General features: G+C 36.3%; 1 protein-coding gene across 3 annotated transcripts in view; it reads right to left on the minus strand.

Annotated features, from left to right (window-relative positions):
- SOS1 (SOS Ras/Rac guanine nucleotide exchange factor 1) overlaps nucleotides 1-20,435 on the minus strand; it is a 132,029-nt gene that overhangs the window by 47,405 nt on the left and 64,189 nt on the right. For all 3 annotated transcript variants that reach the window (XM_019647800.1, XM_019647799.1, XM_019647797.1), the window contains 2 exons: nucleotides 9,109-9,219; nucleotides 8,934-9,032 (listed from right to left, as the gene is read on the minus strand). In XM_019647800.1, the coding sequence (XP_019503345.1) occupies nucleotides 8,934-9,032; nucleotides 9,109-9,219 (210 nt within the window). The remainder of the gene's footprint in view (nucleotides 1-8,933; nucleotides 9,033-9,108; nucleotides 9,220-20,435) is intronic.

Below are 20,435 nucleotides of genomic sequence, written 5' to 3' on the forward strand. Positions count from 1 at the left end.
TCAACTAATTCACAAACATATAATGGTTTCCCTTTGTTTAAAAATAAAAACTTGAATTCATGTTTTTATTTCTAGAAATTAATTTTCTCCAACGAGAGTATATAAATAAAATTAATGAACTGCCATTTATTTGATAGTGGAGGCAGACAGGACCAAAACCCAGGATTCTTGACTCTCAGTTCAGTGACCTTTTCAACATACTATCCAAAGAACTGAAATGACTAAAATACCTAATTAGAAAAGATTCACCAAATAAAACCTGCTCCATTTAAACAGTAAACTACAATGCACAAAGATGACAAAATGTACAATAAATGTATATCATAACTGTCTAAGTTTTGGGACATAAAAATAAAGATTTATTTTTATCTTAAATATTGTATACATATAAAGAGATCATCACAAAATGTGAGAACACAAGCAAGGATTGGGATCATGTTTTAATTTTGGAATGGTTACTTATATGCTGTTTGATGAGCTACTAGACCAGGTTACAACATAGAAAATACATAGTCAAGAGTAAATTTAATTTACTAGTCTCTTAACAAATGTATGGAATATTATCCAATTATTCTAGTAACCAACTAATTAAACCAACTGCTCCTGACTCTTTGCTATGTCATAACTCAAATATTCCATTAATGGCTGAGCGCAAGAAAGAATGATGACATGCAAATAAATTAACTATTCTTTTATGGTAGCAGGATGACTAAAAGGTATGGGTGAAGATGATGAAATTCTTAACAAAAATGAAATTGATTGAGAGATTGTAGACTCTAATTACTCACTACTTTTTTTTTTTTTTTAAAGATTTTATTGGGGAATCGGGGAAGGGGAACAGACAAGTTGCTGTCCTTTTGTTCTTCAGTCTAGTTGTGGAGGATGTTGCTTCACTGGCCCATGTTGGTATTATCATTGCGCTCTTCCTGGGTGAGGCAGATCCGTCGCCAGCCCCTGGATGGCTGCTCATGGCAGCTCTTGGCAGCTCACACCTGCTACCTGCTGCTCACACTGACTGCTGGCCACACATGGTAGCTTATGGCAACCCACTGCACCTTCACTGCAGCCTACATCGTTGCCGGCGACACGGCAGCCCAGCTCCAGGTCGAGCTGTTGTTCACCATCTTAGCTGTAGAGGGCAGTGTCACTGGCCCTCATGTGGGATCAGAACCAGGGCTCTGCTGCTCAGAGCTGGTGTCCCAAGCTAGCTCTTAACCAACGTGTCACTTGGCCGGCCCACTCATACTACTTTTTAAGTGAGGAAGTAAATTTCATAACCAGTTCCTTATCCCACCAAAAGTTGTTTTTTGAGTTAACATGACTTCATATATGAAGGTAATCTCTTACAATACACAAAATTTCAAGCAGTAAGTGATGTTAATGATATTAACAGAATTTGATCTTCTTTTACTTAACTGGCCTAAACCCTCATTTTCCCCCTAGACAAGTAAGCATGTGATTATTACCAAGGCTTTATAGATTACATGAAATAAATATTATAAACTTACAATATAAATAAATAGTATAAATAGTATAACTCTTCCTTAATTGTAATTTAAATAAAAGTGTCTTTATTAAATTAGCCACTGGTTGAAAATACAAAAATGAACTCATAAAATATAAATTGAAACTGACTTATAAAAACAAAATTTGCAAGCTTTCTAAGCAGACAAATTTTATTGAAATACTTAGGTGGTCTTTTGTATACTTCTAGAAAGTATTTGAATATTAATAGTAGCTGAGTGCAAGAAAAAAAAAGGCAGACCTACAGGGGAAGCAGTCAAGTCCCAATAAGAATTCATTTGACAAATATTTAATTAACCATCCATTATTTATTAGCAATGAAAATATAATGGTGAACAAGCCAAACCAGTCCCTGCAGTTAGAGCGTAGAGTGGAAAAGAGAAGACGAATGATAGAGTGCTATGATGGGGAAAATATAAAGTGCTCTGGAAATACATTAACAAGAGCTCCTGAGCTAATAAAGGGAGAGAGGATAGCAGGGAAGGTTTCCAGAAGGAAATGCCTGTAAGACTTGAAGGATAAGAATGGATTAACCTTGGGAAGCAGAGGTCCGAGAATGTAGGAGGCACAGGAAACAGCATGTGTGATTCAGAGGCTTTTAGGACCAGAAATGAGAGAAACTGGCTGACAGTAGAGCCTGGTGGGTGGGAAAGATGAGGGGTAGGGAGCGGGGATGAATCAAAATGTTGGAGAAGTAAATGAGGACCAAGTCGTGACTATAAGTAAGCCTTATTAGAAGCTTGGATACTAACCTGGGGAATAGTAAACCACTAAGGGTTTTAAGCTATTGACTAACATGATCAAGTTTACATTTTAGGAAGATGGCTTTGGTTAGTTATTGTCAAAAGCAGACTGTGGTGAGAAAGGCAAAATCAAAGGGAGATTTGTGATAATCCAGATGAGAAAATCATGGTCCTGACAGAGTATTGAGAGGAAAAGAAAGGAAGATGAATCCAAAAGAAGATCCTTTTCAAGAATGAAAAGGTCTACTTGGTGACTAAGTGGATGTGAAGTGGAGAATGAGAGAGGAGAGTTGAGGACTCCCAGGTTTCTATTCTGAGCAATCAGTTGGGTAGTGGAACCACTCACTGAGAGAATGAGCATAGAAAGAATTGTGTCTAGGGAAAAGAGAGCGAGTGTTGAAGAAAGTGAATTTGAAGTGCTTACACAATAAACAAGCAAAGCTGTTCAACAGGTAGTTGGACAATAAATAGCCTATATTTCCCTATTTCCCTTTTTATACCCCACTTTTCATTGATTCCCTTTCATCCTAATGAGACCAGCATAAATTCCTGATATTCTTCTTACGGCTAAAAATCAACCTTTGGTGTAACAGGTTTATTACCTGATAGCAAACAGATCACTGCTTTTTCTAGATCAACTTCATGAATAAATGACGGGGTTGTGGGTGGTAGCAGGAGAAGGGTGTAATGAGGTTCAGGACATGCTACCCCCCAAAATGGTACCTCGGCATACTGAATATTTTAAGTTGAAGGCATTTGAGAAAACAGCAGAAGGGAGAGGGAAGGTCACTGACCTTCTTGCTTGTTTTCTCAATTTCCTTCAGCTTAAAATATTCAATATGCCAAGGCTCCTATGTAGTGTAAAACTCACTTTAAATAAATTCATATGCTCTTCTTCTCCTGTTCATCTGTCTTAGTCAGTTTACTTTTCAGGCCCAGCCAGGGAATCTAAGAGGGTTGAGGAAACATTTTCCTTCCCTACAGGTGTTTGGGAGCTGAAATATTTAAAAAAAAATTTTAATGGAGGACACTATGGCATGTAAATTATATCTAAATAAAGCTGTGTTTTTTTAAAAAAAAATTTAATAATTTAACACTTTTAGCAGATGCTAAATATCTGCTCCTCCACTTTCTGTATACCTTTCAGAGTAGAATATCTTCATTCTTAAAATGGGCTTTTAATGGTTTTATCAATAAGATTGAGGGTAAATTCAATTTCCAGTCTGAAATGTGCATTAATCAAAAAAAAAGACAAGATTATGAGGTTTTAGAAAAGTAAATGGCATATTTACAGCAACACTTTATCTATTGAATTCAAATATTAAATTTAAAAATACACTCAACCAAGAGAAGGGGAAACACAAAAATTTTGGCATTTAGGTGAGGGAAAAGATAAAAGATGATCAAGAACAAGTAAGAGCAGGTTTGTTTTTTGTTTTTAAATTGGGGAGTTGGGGGAGGGGAACAGTGTTGGGGAATTAGGGAGGGAGACCAGCCAAGTTGTTGTTCTTCAGTCTTAGTTGTGGAGGGTGCCTGTCGCCATCTGGCTGCCCATCGGCAGCTCATGGCCTCTAAGCTCAAGGTGCTGTGTTCAATCTTAGTTGCGGGTGGGCATAGCCACCATCCAATGAGGGAGTCCAATCGGCAGCCTTGTTGTTAAGAGCGCACGCTCTATCCACTGAGCCATCCAAGTGGCAGCTCAGCTCAAGGTGCCAAGTTCAGTCTTAGGTGTGGGCAGGCATAGCCCAGCATCCAATAGGCAGTCTTGTTGTTAGTATCATGTGCTCTCACCAGCTGAGCCATCCTGCCACCTGTTGGCAGCTCAGTGGCAGATCAGCTCGGGCACAGCGTCACTGGCCACGTGGGAATCGAACTGGCGGCCCTGTTGCTCAGAGCTCACACTCTTAAGCTAACTCTTAACCAACTGAGCCACTTGGCCGGCCCCAAGTAAGAGCAATTTAAAAAAAATAAATACAACCGATTTTTAAACATGCCCAATATTCAAATCACATTTTAAATAGGATCCAGCTATTCCTATCTTTGAACTTATTAAAATGTATTTTCTAACATTAGCAGCTCTCTTGTCTTCCTGAGGAATCTGAGTTGCAGCCCTTTACTGTTTCCCATCCTATTACTGTGGACACCACAGCCATAACAAATACTGAAGAATTCAGTATAAAAATTCAAGAACTTCCAGTAATAATGGAGAGAAAGAGTCTTGAGAGCCCTTCTGCAGACAACAATGATAAAATCAGTACAAAATACAAAACGTAACTATTTATAGACACTGGAAACCATCTAAAAGAAAGTAGAAGCCAGCAGCCTGATTACTCTTGAAAAGCTGCAACTAGAAAGTGTACACTGTGAGTGAGATTAGGGATTTCCCAACCCCCCATGGCGACACTGAGGAAGAATGACAGAAGAGTAGCTTTATAGGCTAGAGATTAAAGACAGCAGAGTTTAAGAGGAAATTTAAGGGGAAAATCTGTAAATGAATGAACTGTAGAAGTGTTGGGATGCAAAATCTGAGAATAAACTCTACCCAAATACCTGGCTGACTGCTAAACTCTGCATCCATGGGAAGATCCCAGGGAGTCTGGGAGAGACCAAATAAATAAATAAAGCAGGCAGAGACCAAAGAAGAATCTACTATTGCAAAATAGAGCTGTAATGGAAGAGTTCTGCTGCTTTTTTAAAATTTAGTTTATTCCCCATTGTACACAACTCAAGCAGAAAGCTGAAGCCTGACTGGTTTAAGGTGCCAGGATATAGAGCCTGAGGCTGGCATTGCAACTGAAAATTAAGTCTCCAGATATAAGGGAACCACAGAGACTGTGGCTCCAAATCTGAACCTAATCTCTTTTCAAACACTTGTCTGTCAAAGATACATGTGTAGGGAAGACCCAAGAGAGTAAGGTTAAAAAAGCAGCATATGCAAATCCTAAAAAGTGAACAGAGATATCAGCTACTTCACAATAAAGAAGAGACAAATTGCAGTTGAGTCCAGGAAAGTTAACAGCCTACTAGAGTAAAAACATCAACAATAAAAAGAAACAAACCCAAAACCCCCAAACCAACCCCCCTCCCAACAATCCTCTCAACCCTCAACACAACAGAATTCAGAGTTGTTAACTAGTCAAAAAAGTGACCATATTCAGGGGAAAAAGTCAATTAATAGAAACTGACTCCAAATGGGCCCAGATGTTAGATTTAGGAAAGACTTCAAAGTGGCTTTTATGATCATGTTGAAAGAATGAAAGGAAAACATGGTCTTATAGAATGCACAGATAGGGAATCCCTGGAAACTATAAAACAAAATCAAATGGAAATTGTAGAGTAAGTAAGTATAACAACTAGCAGTTCTATTGACAGATCAATAGAAATTACCGATTTGAAGAACAAAGAGAAAAAAAGATTTAAGAAAAATTAACAGTCTCAGGGACTGGGGACAACATAAAGTAGTTCAACATACAGGTAACTGGAGTTCCAGAAGGAGAGAAAATGAGAGAAAAATGGCAAAAAAAATGCAAGAATAATGCAAAAGGAAGTTAAAATCTAAAGGATGGAAAGGAGTCAAAATTTAAACAGGAAATTAACACTAAAAAATGTTAGGATCTTTCATGAAAATTAAATTCCTTTTAAACCATCTCCCTGTTCTTATCAGGGAGGAAATTACCAAAACTATAAATGCACCTCACAGTAGTTTAGCTGATTTAAAGTTAAAAATTGTAGTAGTACAATAATCAGCTGTTTATTTATAATGGCTCCTGAATTACACTATCCTATGTTTAACTTTAGATATTCAACATCTGTGGTCAGATATAATAACACTTAGCCCACTGCTTTGAGCCCATGGATAAGAATTTTTAAATTTAGAAAGCTAGTTCACTCAAGGGAATAAAAGCTAAACAGACCTCTGCTGGGAGTATTTTTATGACTCAGAGAGAAATTATGTTTTCTAAATATCCTCTTATTGCTGGTATTAAGACATCAGCTCATGGGCAGTATAAAAAATGGCCTTAAGCATACAGCAATTAAACCAGATGCAAAACATGAGAAAAAAAAAAGGAGAGAAAAAATGATCTAGAGAAGATGTTTGATACTGCACAGCTCTCAAACTGGAAAAGCAGCAAACCAAAGCCATTAACAAATGCATACAAGATATTTGTAGAAAGGGTCTACACAGCATATTTCTTTACAAAGAGTTTTGGCACACTATTGTGAATGCCATTAGTGGGTGTTTAAACTGTATGAGGTAGCTCAATTCACAGTTGCCTTTTCCAATTTGTTTTATGTAGCATTAAAAAAAAAGGCTACTTTGGGAGGGAAAAAAAATCTCCTATTTTTAATATTTCTCAGTTCTTGATCCTACGGTTTCCACTCACTGCACTATTCAGTTCTAAATTTTTATCTGTAATCCTTCCCCACAATTCCCATACTTAAGCATTTGGGGCTACAATTTGTGTATATTTGTGATGTTAAGGAGGAAAAGTGAAGGACTATTCTTCAAGCCAGTCTATTTCTCAAAAATCTAAGCAGGAGCCGGCCAAGTGGCTCAGTTGGTTAAGAGTGCAAGCTCTGAGCAACAGGGTCACTGGTTCGATTCCCACATGGGCCAGTGAGCTGCGCCTCAGCTGAGCTGCTGCTGAGCTGCTGCTGAGCTGACGACAGGTGGGAGAATGGCTCACATGGTGAGAGCACGTGCTCCTAACAACAAGGTTGCAGTTTCAACTCCTGCATGGGATGGTGGGCAACGCCCACCCGAAACTAAGATTGAACACAGCACCTTGAGCTGAGCTGCCCTGAGCTGCTGTCAGGTGGCCAGTGGCTAAGTGGTTAGAGTGTGTGATCTTGGCAACGAAGTTTCCGGTTTGACTCTCGCATAGGATGGTGGGCTGCGCTCCCGCAACTAAGAATAAACACAGCACCTTGAGCTGAGTGGCCGCGAGTTGCCAACAGGCAGCTGGATGGAGACTGGACTTGGAGCTGAGCTAGATGCACCCTCCACAACTAAGATTGAAGGACAATAACTTGGCTGTTGCCCTTCCCCAATTCCCCAATAAAATCTTTTTTTAAAAAAGAAAAACTCTAAGCAGTAATATGAACCAGGGATATTCATGCTTAAACCAGTAGAAATCTTTTAAATTGCTGAATGATGCACTTATAAAATAAAACCTGTTAGCATAACTTACAATTTAAAAACAAATTTAGTTTGCCTATACTTGGAGTAAATAATTACTCTTATAGTAAGATGATTAAGTTTTACAGCTTTCTGAACCTTCATCAAAGCTTCTTGTTCTCATTTATAAATTAATAACTGCTTTGAGGTTTCATATGGCCTTTAATCCTTCAGAGTTTCTTTAGTCTCAGTTTAAAAATGCCATTATGAAGGATTCTACATGACAAACTTGTTTGCAAATGTCCCATGACTATGGTTTGTCATAATGAATTCTTGGTAAGGAATGATTTTTACACACCAAGTGCTTCCTCTTGATTATTCTCTTAAAATAATCATTCTATATTACCTGGTGGTGAAAAATGGTATTTTGTTAGAAGTCTAGAACAGACAGCTAAGAGATCTATAACTCTGCCTGGTGATTAAATCCTTTAATTCCCTTGTTTGATTTCCCAAATCAAACATTCCTACTTGAAAAATTTAACTGAAGTCCAAACTACTACAATGTAAAGAGACTTAAGAAAATGTAGAGATGAGAGTTCTTCCAGTTTACCAAATTCAGAGACTTTCTATTGATTCAATGATTCATTATAGACAGCCCATTTCATCATGTTCTCCTACAAACTGCAAACATGATTTCTACTAATACATTCTCCATAACAAAATCATGATATTAAATAGAACTTTTCTTTAATGAAACACTCTTTTAAAGCTTAAAAAATAACAATAGTATTAATACATGTCTTTTTTTGTCTTTATGGGGCTAGTTCAGTGAAGGTAAATAAAATATCTTTATCTCATCCATTATTTAAAATTTTTGAAAAAAAATGTTTTAGGGACATATTATCCATAATCTAAAGAAGACATCATTAGATACATAAAATACTTAAAAGTAAATAACTGAACTACACTACTGAATTATAATTTAGATAGAGTAAAGCTCCCTTTTTCTTAATTTCAACATATAAAAGGAAAAGGCGGGGGTGGGGGTGGGGTTAGGAAAGCAAAACCCTTTCTTTTTGGCCTGTGCTTCTTGAGTATTTTGAACTGTGATCACATGGTGAATTTTTACTAAGATTATATATAGCTCACTGTTTCTAAAGTGACAATAAGCAGTTTTATAGATATTTGCAAACTTGAGCTATCAAAATTGGGCAATTAATATTCCCTATTTGGCTTTATCCCCACACTATCCAAGTCCCTAAATCTGCTGAGGTCCCAAAATGGAGACCTGGATGCATAAGTTGTTTCCAAGTAATTGACCATGTAAACAAAACATAAGGGCACAAGATAAAAAATATCTGATCACTGCTTTAAAATACACTATTAAAACTGGAGAAAATATGCCCCTCTTTTGCAGATTCATTTACATTTACTTCTCAACTAAAACAAGAAAATAGATATAGATATACTAATGTCCATGGGTAAACATGTAATAATTCACAAACAAGTTGATAAAAAATTGAATCATACTTGAATATTTTTCTTACCTTCAAAAGTTCAAAGTAATGTAGACAGTGGTAAACTGGGGCTAGAAGCAGCCTGGGTAAAACATATTGAACAGCTTCTTTGAAACCTTCGCCTATTGACTAGAAAACAAAGTGATTTAATTTTTTTAAGTTTACTTTTCATACATCATATATCTTGATTTAAAAATTATCATACCTGCAAATAAAGTGCTGCTCCAGGCTTTGATAACTGACTAAGGAAACGATCATGAAAACCAGGTCGTAAAATATCTCGAGCATATGATTCATATGGATCAAATGCCAGTTCCTTAGGAAATAAAAAGGTAAAACATAAACAATCTTTCTCTAAGGTAGAAATTAAAAAACCATAAACTCAGAAAGGTTAAATTATGGGCACATCTATGCCAGCACAATTATACATTTCCTTCAAAGCCTCTAAACAAAATTACATGGCTATTGGTTCTAATTTTAACAGAATAAATCTAATATTCTCAAGTAAGAGAGTAAATCAATTCTTTCTGATGAGTGATGGCATTTTTATATGTTACGGCACTTCAACAAAGGATTCTAGTAGGGTGTTATCAACAAACATGGTCATAAGAACAGGCTGACTTTTGGTTCTGGAACACAAACAGGTTTAACCTGAATGCCAAAGAATATAGATAATTATTGGGTCGTCGGGAAAGTCATGATGCATTTTTGCATTAAAAAACATAGAAAAATTAGTCATGACTTTCCTGACGACCCAATACAACTAGATAAAGTATAAACATTTAGAATACTGGAGCCAGACATTTACTTTCTCATGGTCATTTCTTTGTGGTAGACTTTTACTTTCACATTCTGTAAGCCAGAGGTTAACAGTTTATATCATCTAATGTTAATTGTTCCAGTTTTCACTAAACAATTTAATCCAAATTGCCCAAAACTTTTACCATCATCAATCATTAATAAACTGAACAACTGTACTGGCTATGTCTAAAAGAGTAGAATCTACTGGTTTTGATGATTTCTCAGGAAAAATAGAGTAGGTGTCTTGATTTTAGCAGGAGGTAGGATTTCTGCTCTCTTCCATACTTTGCCGTATTCCAGATTGAAAAAATATATATTACGGTACGAATATGGTGCTCCAGATTCTAGCAAGAGCTCATTTCTATGAAGGGTAATTCTAAAAGGAGGAAGAGGACATCTAGTGGAGGAGTACAGCAGAAAGAAAAAGTAAGAGGGAGTGACAAGAACAAGTGGTTTATGTATTCATTATGCTAATTATGCTTAATGTTGTTTCTCAGGAAATTTTTTAAAGGGAAGATTGAATAATAACACGAGGTCAGAAATTAGAAGACCTAAGTTCTGTTTTTTGTGAAATGCAATATAGCATAAAAAGTTCCAAGTCATCCTAAATTCTTGAGCTGGCTCTTAGTTCATTTCTCAATTTCAATTCCTTCAATTGTCTTTCCAACTATTTTCTATAATAACATCACACTGGAAATTGCAGCCCAGCCCATTGAGATTTTTCAGGAATGGGCAGTTTCAACATAAACAACAGAGAGAAGTCAGGTATGAAAATAGTGTGTGGGACAGAGGAACAAAAATGTGATTAGATGCTTACATCTTAGGTCCCTCGAACTCTAGAAATTATCATATACAGCAGATAATGTTTGCCCTCCTCCCCTTTCAATAAACTCTAGTTTATTATAGAAAATTTTTATAAGAACTATATATATATAAAGGAAAGGCTAGACAGTGTAGTGGCTTAAAAGATTGCCTTTAGTCACAGATTTCCAATTCTGATAGTGCTACTTATTAGCTGTGTGACCTCTGACAAACTACTCACTCTATCTAAGCCAGTTTCCTCACTGGAAAATGTGAATAGTACCTACTTCAAGGGGTTGCTTTAGGAATTAAAAGAGATATCATATGCAAAGTGCTTACAATTGTGTACGCACGCAGTAAGCACTGAATAAATGGTACCTAGTATTATCATTCTAAAATAGCTTATATCAAAAAAACCCTCAAACAATCCAATTAAAAAATAAGCAGGAGACCTGAATTGACATTTCTCCAAAGACATACAGATGGACAATAGACATATGAAAAGATGCTCAATATCATTAATCATCAGAGAAATGCAAATTAAAACTAAAATGAGATACCACCTCACACTTGTCAAAATGATTATCATCAATGAATCAACAAATGATAAGTGTTGGCGAGAATGTGAAGAAAAGGAAACCCTCATGCACTGCTGGTGGGGTTGCAAATTGGTGCATCCATTATGGCAACAGTATGGAAGTTCCTCAAAAAATTATAAATAGGGCCGGCCGAGTGGCTCGTTGGTTAAGAGTTGGCTTGGGAGCGCGAGCTCTGAGCAGCAGGGCCGCCGGTTCAGATCCTACATGGGAGCAAGTGACGCTGTGCCCTCTACAGCTAAGATGGGCCTGGAGCTGGGCTGCCGTGAGTTGCCAGCAATGGCGTAGGCTGCAGCAGGGCTGTAGTCGGCTGCCTTGAGCTACCATGAGTGACCGGCAGCCAGCGTGAGTGGCCGGCAGCTGGCATGAGCTGCCGTGAGCCACCGTGAGTGGCTGCCAATGGCCGGCAACTGACTGTCTCACCTGGGAAGAGTGCAATGATAATACCAACATGGGCCAGTGAAGCGACATCCTCCACAACTAGGCTGAAGAACAGAAGGACAGCAACTTGTCTGTTCCCCTCCCTTGATTCCCCAATGCTGTTCCCCTTTGCTAATTCCCCAATAAAATCTTAGAAAAAAAAATTAAAAATAGAACAACCTTATAACCCAGCAATTCCACTTCTGGGTATTTATCTGAAGAAATCCAAAACACTAATTCAAAAAGGTATATGCAGTCCTATGCTCACTGCAGCATTATATACAATAGCCAAGATATGGAAGCAACCTAAGTGACTATCAACAGACAATTAGATAAAGAAGATGTGGTACATATATACAATGAAATATTACTTGGACATAAAAAAATAGAGAGTATTATGCATAGTGAAATAAGTCAGAGAAACACATATACCATATGATTTCACTTACATGTGGAAACTAAAGAACAAAATAAACAAACGAAACAGAATCAGACTCATACACATAGAGAACTGATGGATGCCAGATGGGAGGGGGGCATGGGGGCTGAGTCAAAAAGGTGAAGGGACTAAGAAGGACAAATTGGTAGTTACAAAATAGTCATGGGAATATAAAGTACAGCATAAGGAATACAGTCAATAATATTGTAATAACTATGTATGGTACCAGGTGAGTATTAGACTTATCAGGGGGAATCACTTCATAAATTATATAAATGGCTAACCACTATGCTGTACACCTGAAACTAATATAATATTGAATGTTAATTATAACTGAAAAATAAAAATTAAAAAAATACAATATCTGATATCGAGAGAAAAAATTAACAACTAAATGGGAATCCAAGCTCTAATCAGTTTTATTTCTGAGGACAAATTTGTGGCAAGCACTTCTAAGAATCCATGTATAAGTTAATACATGATTTTATGATTAGTTTGCTGGTTAGAATTTTAATTATCAATATACATAATTGTGTATAACAATTAGAATATTCTAAACACACAGAAAAGTGCAGAGAACAGCCTAACATTACTATATTCACCATCTAGCTCAGAAAAGCAACATTTTTTAATATCTACTTCAGATTTTTTTTTTTAAAGAAATAAAACACTGTAGATGTAACTGGCCTCCTGAACTTCCTTTCACAAGCTTATCTCCTCTCCTACTGATGCCAGAGGAAATTGCTATCCCGAATTTGAATTTTCATGTAGTTTTTATATCATAATTACATATGTATCAAGAAATAAGCTGTTTTCAAACTTTATATAAATATAATGTACATATTCTTCTGCAGTTTGCTTTTTTACATTCAAAGTTGTTTTCAAGATTTATCCATTTTGATTCATGCAGTTCCTTCCAGTTCATTTATTTTAAACTCTGTATAACACCTATTCTACTGTAAAACTGTATCTTTTGGCAAGTACATTTTTTATTTGGAAACATATGCTGTTGTGAGAAATATACAGAAAGATCCTACATGCACACTACTCACTTTCCCACAACGATGACACCTTGCAATGGTAAAATATAGTGCAATACCCTGACCTGGCCATTCACACTGAAGTAGTAAAGTACAAAACATTCCCATCACCACAAGGATCTCTCTTGCTGCCCTTTTATAACCATACTTACCTCCCTCCCATCACCACCTCCTCTGTAGCCCCTAGTAACCACTAATCTGTTCTGCATCTCAATAGTTTTTTCATTTCAATAATGTTACATAATTGGAATTATACAGTATGCAACGTTGCTGGATTGCTGGATTATATGGTAATTCTATGTATAACTTTATTTTTTTTTTAAGATTTTTATGGGGAAATTGGGGGGATGAGAACAGTGCTGGGGAATTGGGGGAAGGGGAACAGACAAGTTGCTGTCCTTTTGTTCTTCAGTCTAGTTGTGGAGGATGTTGCTTCACTGGCCCAAGTTGGCACCATCATTGCGCTCTTCCCGGGTGAAGCAGATCAGTTGCCAGCTTCTGGATGGCCGCTCACTGCGGCTGCTGGCCTATCACGCTGGCTGCTGGCTACACACGGTAGCCCATGGCAACCCACTGCCACAGAGGCTGCAGCCTACGCCGTCGCCGGCGACCCACGGCAGCCCAGCTCCAGGTCGAGCCGCTGTTCAGCATGTTAGCTGCAGAGGGCAGTGTAACTGGCCCTCACATGCAGGATCCGAACCGGGGCCCTCTGGCATCCCAAGCCAGCTCTTAACCATCATGCCACTCAGCAGGCCCTATGTATAAATTTTTTGAGGAACTGCCAAACTGTTTTCCAAACAGTTGTACCATTACATTCCCACCAGCAAAGTATGAGGATTCTCATTTCTCCACATCCTCACCAACACTTATTTTCCTTTTGATTTTTATTCTGGTCATCCTCCTGGGTGTGAACTGGTACTTCATAATGGTTTTATATTTCACTAATGACTAATGATGTTAAGCATCTTTTTATGTGCTTGTTGGCAATTTGCATATCTTCTCTGGTGAAATTCATGTTCTAATTCTTTGCCCATTTTAAAACTGTGTTGTCTTTTTCTAAGAGTTCTTTATATACACTGAATACTATATTATTATCAAATATATGATTTGCAAATATTTTCTCCCCTTCAGTGTGCTCTTAACTTTTGATGGTGTCCTTTGAAGCACAAGAGTTTTTAATTTTAAGTTCAAATTATGTATGTTTTCTTGTGTAGCACATGCTTTTGGTGTCATATATCTAAGAATCCTTTGCCAAAGCCAAGATCTAGCTGTGCTTTCTTCTAAAAGTTTTATAATTTTAATTTATTTATGTTTTTCAAGTTTAGTTTTCTTTTTTTGTGTGTGCCTTCTTTTATTTTATTTTTTTTAAATTAGTTTCAGGTGTATAACACAGTGCAATAGCTATATTTTTTACTCCTCAAAGTGACAAACACCTTCCCTCAATTCACCGCTCCGCCCCACTACCCCCCTACATCATACATATCTATCACAATTCCACTAACTCCACTCCCACACTATACTGTACATCCCGTGACTATATATTCAATTATAGTTGACATACAATATTATACAACATCAGCTTCAGGTGTACAGTGCAGGGATCAAGCCTCTACCCCCATCCATGAAGTGGTCTCCCTAACAACACATGACCATCTGACACCCTACAAAATATTTACATTATTAATTATATTCTCCAAATTGACTTTCATATCCCTGTGGCAATATTGTAATTACTTATTTATGCTGTCTAATCCCTTCCCCTCCTCCCTCATCCCCACCCCCACAACTAGCAACCATCAGTTGTTCCTCTATATCTCTGAGACCACTTCTGTTTACTTTGCTCGTTCATTCAGTTTTTTAGATTCCACATACAAGTGAGATCATATGGTGTTTGTCTTTCTCCGGCTGACTTATTTCACTTAACATAAGAGTCTCTAGGTCCATCCATACTGTTGTAAATGGTACGATTTCATTCTTCTTTATAGCTGAGTAATATTCCATTGTAGACACGTACCACTGTTTCTTAACCCAGTCATCTACCAATAAGCATTTCAGTTGCTTCCAAGTCTTGGCTATTGTGAATAGTGCTGCAATAAACACAGGGGCGCATATACTTTTTCAAATTAGCGTCTTGGGTTTCTCTGGATAGATACCCAAGAGTGGAACTGCTGGGTCATACAGTAGTTCCATTTCCAGTGTTTTTAGATACCTCCATATGATTTTCATAATAGCTGCACCAATCTGCAGTCCCACCAACAGTGCACCAGGGTTCCTTTCCCCACAACCTTGCCAGCACTTGTTGTTTGTTGATTTATTGATGATAGCCACTTTGACCGGAGTGAGGTGGTATCTCATTGTGGTCTTTATTTGCATTTCTCTAATAATTAGTGAGGTTGAACATTTTTTGATATGCCTGTTGGCCATCTGTATGTCCTCTTTAGAGAAATGCCTCTTTATATCCTCTGCCCAGTTTTTAATTGGGTTGTTTGTTTTATTGGTGTTGAGTTGAATGAGTGTTTTATAAATTTTGGATATTAACCCCTTATCAGATATATCGTTGGCAAGTATCTTCTCCCATTCAGTAGGATGCCTTTTTGTCTTATTGATGATTTCCTTTGCTGTGAAAAAGCTTTTAGGCTTGATGTAATCCCATATGTTTATTTTTCCTTTTATTTCCCTTGCCCGAGGGGATATATCAGTAAAAAATTACTGAGGGTAATGTCTGCAAATTTATTCCCTATATTTTCTTCTAGGAGGTTTTATTGTTTCAGGTCTTACATTTAAGTCTTTAATCCATTTTGAATTTGTTCTTGTATATGGTGTAAGTAGGTGGTCCATTTTCATTTTTTTTGCATGTGTCAGTCCAATTTTCCCAGCACCATTTATTAAATAGACTATCTTTACTCCAATGTAAATTCTTGCTTCCATTATCATAGATTAAATGACTGTATATGGATTAGTTTATTTCTGGGCTCTCTATTCTGTTCCATTGGTCTATGTGTCTGTTTTTATGCCAGTACCACACTGTTTTGATTACTACAGCCTTGTAGTATGATTTGATGCCAGGTAGCGTGATACCTCCCACTTTGTTCTTATTTCTCAAGATTGCCATGGCTATTCGGGGTCTTTTATGGTTCCATATAAATTTTAGGATTATATGCTCTATTTCTGAGAAAAATGTCCTTGGTAGGAATTGCATAGAATCTATATATTGCCTTAGGTAGTATTGGCATTTTAACTATACTAATTCTTTCTATCCATGAAAATGGTATGTATTTCTATTTATTTGTATCTTCTTTCTCTCTTCAGTGTCTTACAATTTTCTGAGTACAGGTCTTTTACTTCTTTGGTTAAATTTATTCCTAGATATTTTATTGTTTTTGAAGCCACTGTAAAAGGGATTGCTTTTTTTATTTTCTTCTGATAGTTTATTATTGGTGTATACAAATGCAACTGATTTCTAAATGTTAATTTTGTATCCTGCTACCTTACTAAACTCATTTATCAGTTCTAACAGTTTTTGGTGGAGTCTTTGGGATTCTCTATATATAGTATCATGTTATCTGAATATAATGACAATTTTACTTCCTCCTTTCCAATTTGGATGCCTTTAATTTCATTTTCTTGTCTGACTGCTGTGGCTAGAACTTCCAGAACTATGTTGAACTGAAGTGGTGAAAGTGGGAAGCCTTGCCTTGTTCCTAATCTTAAGGGGAAAGCTCTTAGCCTTTCCCCATTGAGTACGATGTTTACTGTTGGCTTATCATATATGGCCTTTATTATGTTGAGATATGATCCCACTATTCCCACTTTGCTAAGCGTTTTTATCATAAACGGCTGCTGGATTTTGTCAAATGCTTTTTCTGCATCTATTGATATGATCATATGATTTTTATTTTTTGTTTTGTTAATGTGATGTATTATGTTAATTGATTGCAGATACTGAACCAACCTTGCATACCAGGAATGGATCCCACTTGATCGTGGTGTATGATCTTTTTAAAGTGATGCTGAATTCAGTTTGCTAGTATTTTGTTGAAGATTTTTGCATCTATGTTCCTTAGGGATATTGGACTGTAGTGTTCTTTTTTTTGTAGTATCTTTGTCTGATTTGGGATCAGAGTAATAGTGGCCTCATAGAATGTGCTTGCGAGCCTTCCCTCCTTCTGGTTTTTTTTTGGAATAGTTTGAGGAGAATAGGTATTAATTCTTTTTTGAATGTTTTGTAAAATTCACCTGTGAAGCCATCTGGCCCAGGACTTTGGTTTGTTGGAAGCTTGTTGCTTACAGATTCAATTTATTTGGTAGTAATAACTCTGTTCAGAGTTTCTGTTTCTTCTTGGTTCAGACTTGGTAGATTGCATGCTTCTAGAAATTCATCCATTTCTTCCAGATTGTCTAATTTGTTGGCATATAGTTGCTCGTAGTATATTCTTACAATTTCCTGTATTTCTGTGGCATATGTTGTCACTTCTCCTCTTCCATTTCTGATTTTATTAATCTGGGTCGTCTCTCTCTTTTTCTTGGTGAGTTTGGCTAAGGGTTTGTCGATTTTGTTTATCTTTTCAAAAAACCAGCTCTTGGGCCGGCCGAGTGGCGCGATGGTTGAGAGCTAGCTGGCTTGGGATGCCAGAGAGCCCCAGTTAGGATCCCACATATGAGGGCCAGTGACACTGCCCTCTACAAAAAAAACACAACAAAACAAAAAACCAGCTCTTGGTTTCACTGATCTTTTGTATTGTTTTTTTGGTAAGTATTTTATCATTTTAGCTCTTACATTTGATCTTTGTTCCATTTTGAGGTTATATTTGCATATGGCGTAAAGAGTTCAACTGCATTCTTTTGTGCTTCTCATAACTTTGTCTTTTTGTGAACTTTTAACTTGTTTTTCATGGTTTGCACTTTCTATATTTTCATTTAAGAAACTCTATCTCAAAGTCATAAACATGTTCTATATTTTCTTCTGAACTACTGAAGTATTGTTTTTACTTTTTAGATTTTAATCTATTGAGAGCTTTTTGTGCATGATATGAGCTAAGGAAGAAATTTTTTTCTTTTCATATGGATAACTATAGTTCTTTTTCCCCCATCTGTAATTGTAATCTATAGGCAGTTTTTCTATTCTTTTGGTGATTTTCCTAAATGTTTTAAAAATCAAACATAATTTGTTATCTATAAATTTTTCTAAATTTTAAAGAGTTCAAAGTTGTTCAGCTTTCCTATCCTGAATACAAATGTACTTTTTATACTCTGTACATTTTATTACTAGTGCTTAAAAGTTTAGTTTAACCCTTCTTTTTAAATACAAAAACTTCAAATTTGGTTTTTAAAATATTAAATAGTTTATCAAATTTACCAACATATTTCTCACCATTAGTCCTTGTATTCCTTGCCTTCCCTCTGAGTACAACTTCCCTTCGTGCTGAAGAACATCCTTTAATACTTCTTGCAATGTGGGCCTATGGGTAGTAAACTCTCTTGGTCAATGTATGTCTGCTTTTATTTGTTCCTTACTTTTTTTCTGTTTTTTTTTGTTAAATCGAGGTATAACTTACAAAAAGTCCATAATTTGATGATCTTTTACATATTTATGCATGCATCTGTGTAATCACCACCCAGATAAGGAAGCAGAAATCCAGCACCTCAGACAAGCTTTTTCATGCTCTACAGTCAACCACCATTCTAACCTCTATTTCCAAAGATGTTTACATATTTTAGAACTTCCTACAAATGCAACTATACAGCATTATATCTTCATATTTTGCTTAACATTACGTTGCCTTTAAAAAAAAATCAGTAGTTCCTTTTTATTATATGTGGCATTTCACTGTATGAATATATCACAAATTATCCATTATGAACACAACTGTTACAAACATTCTTGAACATCTCTCTTGGTAAACACAGGCATTCATTTTTGTTTGGTATATACCCAAGAGTGAAATTGCTTGACCATAGGGTACGTTGTTTAGCTTTAGTAGATATACCAAACAGGTTTCCAAAGCAGCTGTACCAATTTATGTAATGTAGAGTTCCAACCTCCACCAGTAATGTAGAATTCCAACTGCTCCATGGTTTTAAACTTCATTTCCTTGATGAATAATGATGCTGAACACCTTTTGTTCTTTTAGGAAGTACCTGCTCACATCTTTTGTCTATTTTTTTAAAACTAAGCTGTCTTTTAGTTCTTGATTTGTAGTTCTTTACATACTCTGAATATGAGTCCTTCATTGGTTATAGATATTACAAATATTGTCTCTGACCGATAGCTGATTTTGTCTATTGTTAAAAAGGTGTCCTGTTTAAGAAAGCTGTGCCTATTCCAGGGAAAATACTATTTCCTCTTAATACTTTGAAGATATCTCAATTGTTAAAGAGAAACCTCCTGTCATTCTAATTTCACTTTTCTCTCTCACAGCTTAAAACATGTTCTAGTTTCACTACAGTGTTTTTGGCTGTGGGCTTATTTTTATTTATCCTGCCCAATATTTGGAATTTATTTTTGATCTGGGAACTTATGTCTTCATTTCTGGAAAAGTCTCAACTTTTATCTCTTCAAATATTGCTCCTCCATCATCCTTTGTCCGAAACTCCTATCAGAAGCCTTTCAATGTAACCTTTATTACTCTTAAGTGATCTTTCATAATATCTTGGTCTCTCTGTGTCACATTCTCAGTGAACTCCTCAATTCTATCTTCCAATTTACTAATTTTATCCTTGAAGTAGGTCTGGAAAATGTTATACTACATAATGGGTTTTTATTGCAATGCTTTATTTTTAAATCCCAATATCTTTTGATACCTACTTATTCTTGCTTCTTTCCTACCCGTTTTGTTTCACGTCTTCTTTATTAATAGATCATATCCCTTCATTTCTCTTTAAGCATCCTAAACTTCTTTTAAACTCTTTTTATGTCTATTGTACAAAATTAATTTCATCTAGAATGAATTTATTTTGTAATTGCTGATTTTGTCAGGTATTATTCTAAGCATTAGAATTTGTCTTGCATTTTAGAATTTTGTATTATAGGCTTCTTAGAGGGGGGCTTTAAATTTTTGTTTTCCTTTTTTTCTCTCCCATCCCTTTATGATCAACTTTTCTAAACCTGAACCTGCTATTGAAATTAGTTTTTCAGTCTCAGGCTCTGTGATCATATTGGTTTAATACTGTGGGATACTTTGTTAAGTTTCAAGGTGTATTTGTTATAATGTAGTGATTTTGTCTCCCATATTTTCTATAAATTCTTGTAGGAAGCAGGTTGGCAGATTTCCTCGGCATCCTATTAAAACCAGCGTCTTGGAACAAGAAGTCTTGCTGAGTTTCATGGAGCATATTTAGTCCTCATTATCCTGAAGAGCTCAACACCCAGCTACCAACAGCTCACTCACTACCTTGAGTGTCTATTCCATTTCTGATCTTTTTATTTAAAGATTTT

The sequence above is a fragment of the Hipposideros armiger genome, unplaced genomic scaffold, assembly GCF_001890085.2.
Source record: "Hipposideros armiger isolate ML-2016 unplaced genomic scaffold, ASM189008v1 scaffold_116, whole genome shotgun sequence".
In the NCBI taxonomy this organism is placed as follows: Eukaryota; Metazoa; Chordata; class Mammalia; order Chiroptera; family Hipposideridae; genus Hipposideros; species Hipposideros armiger.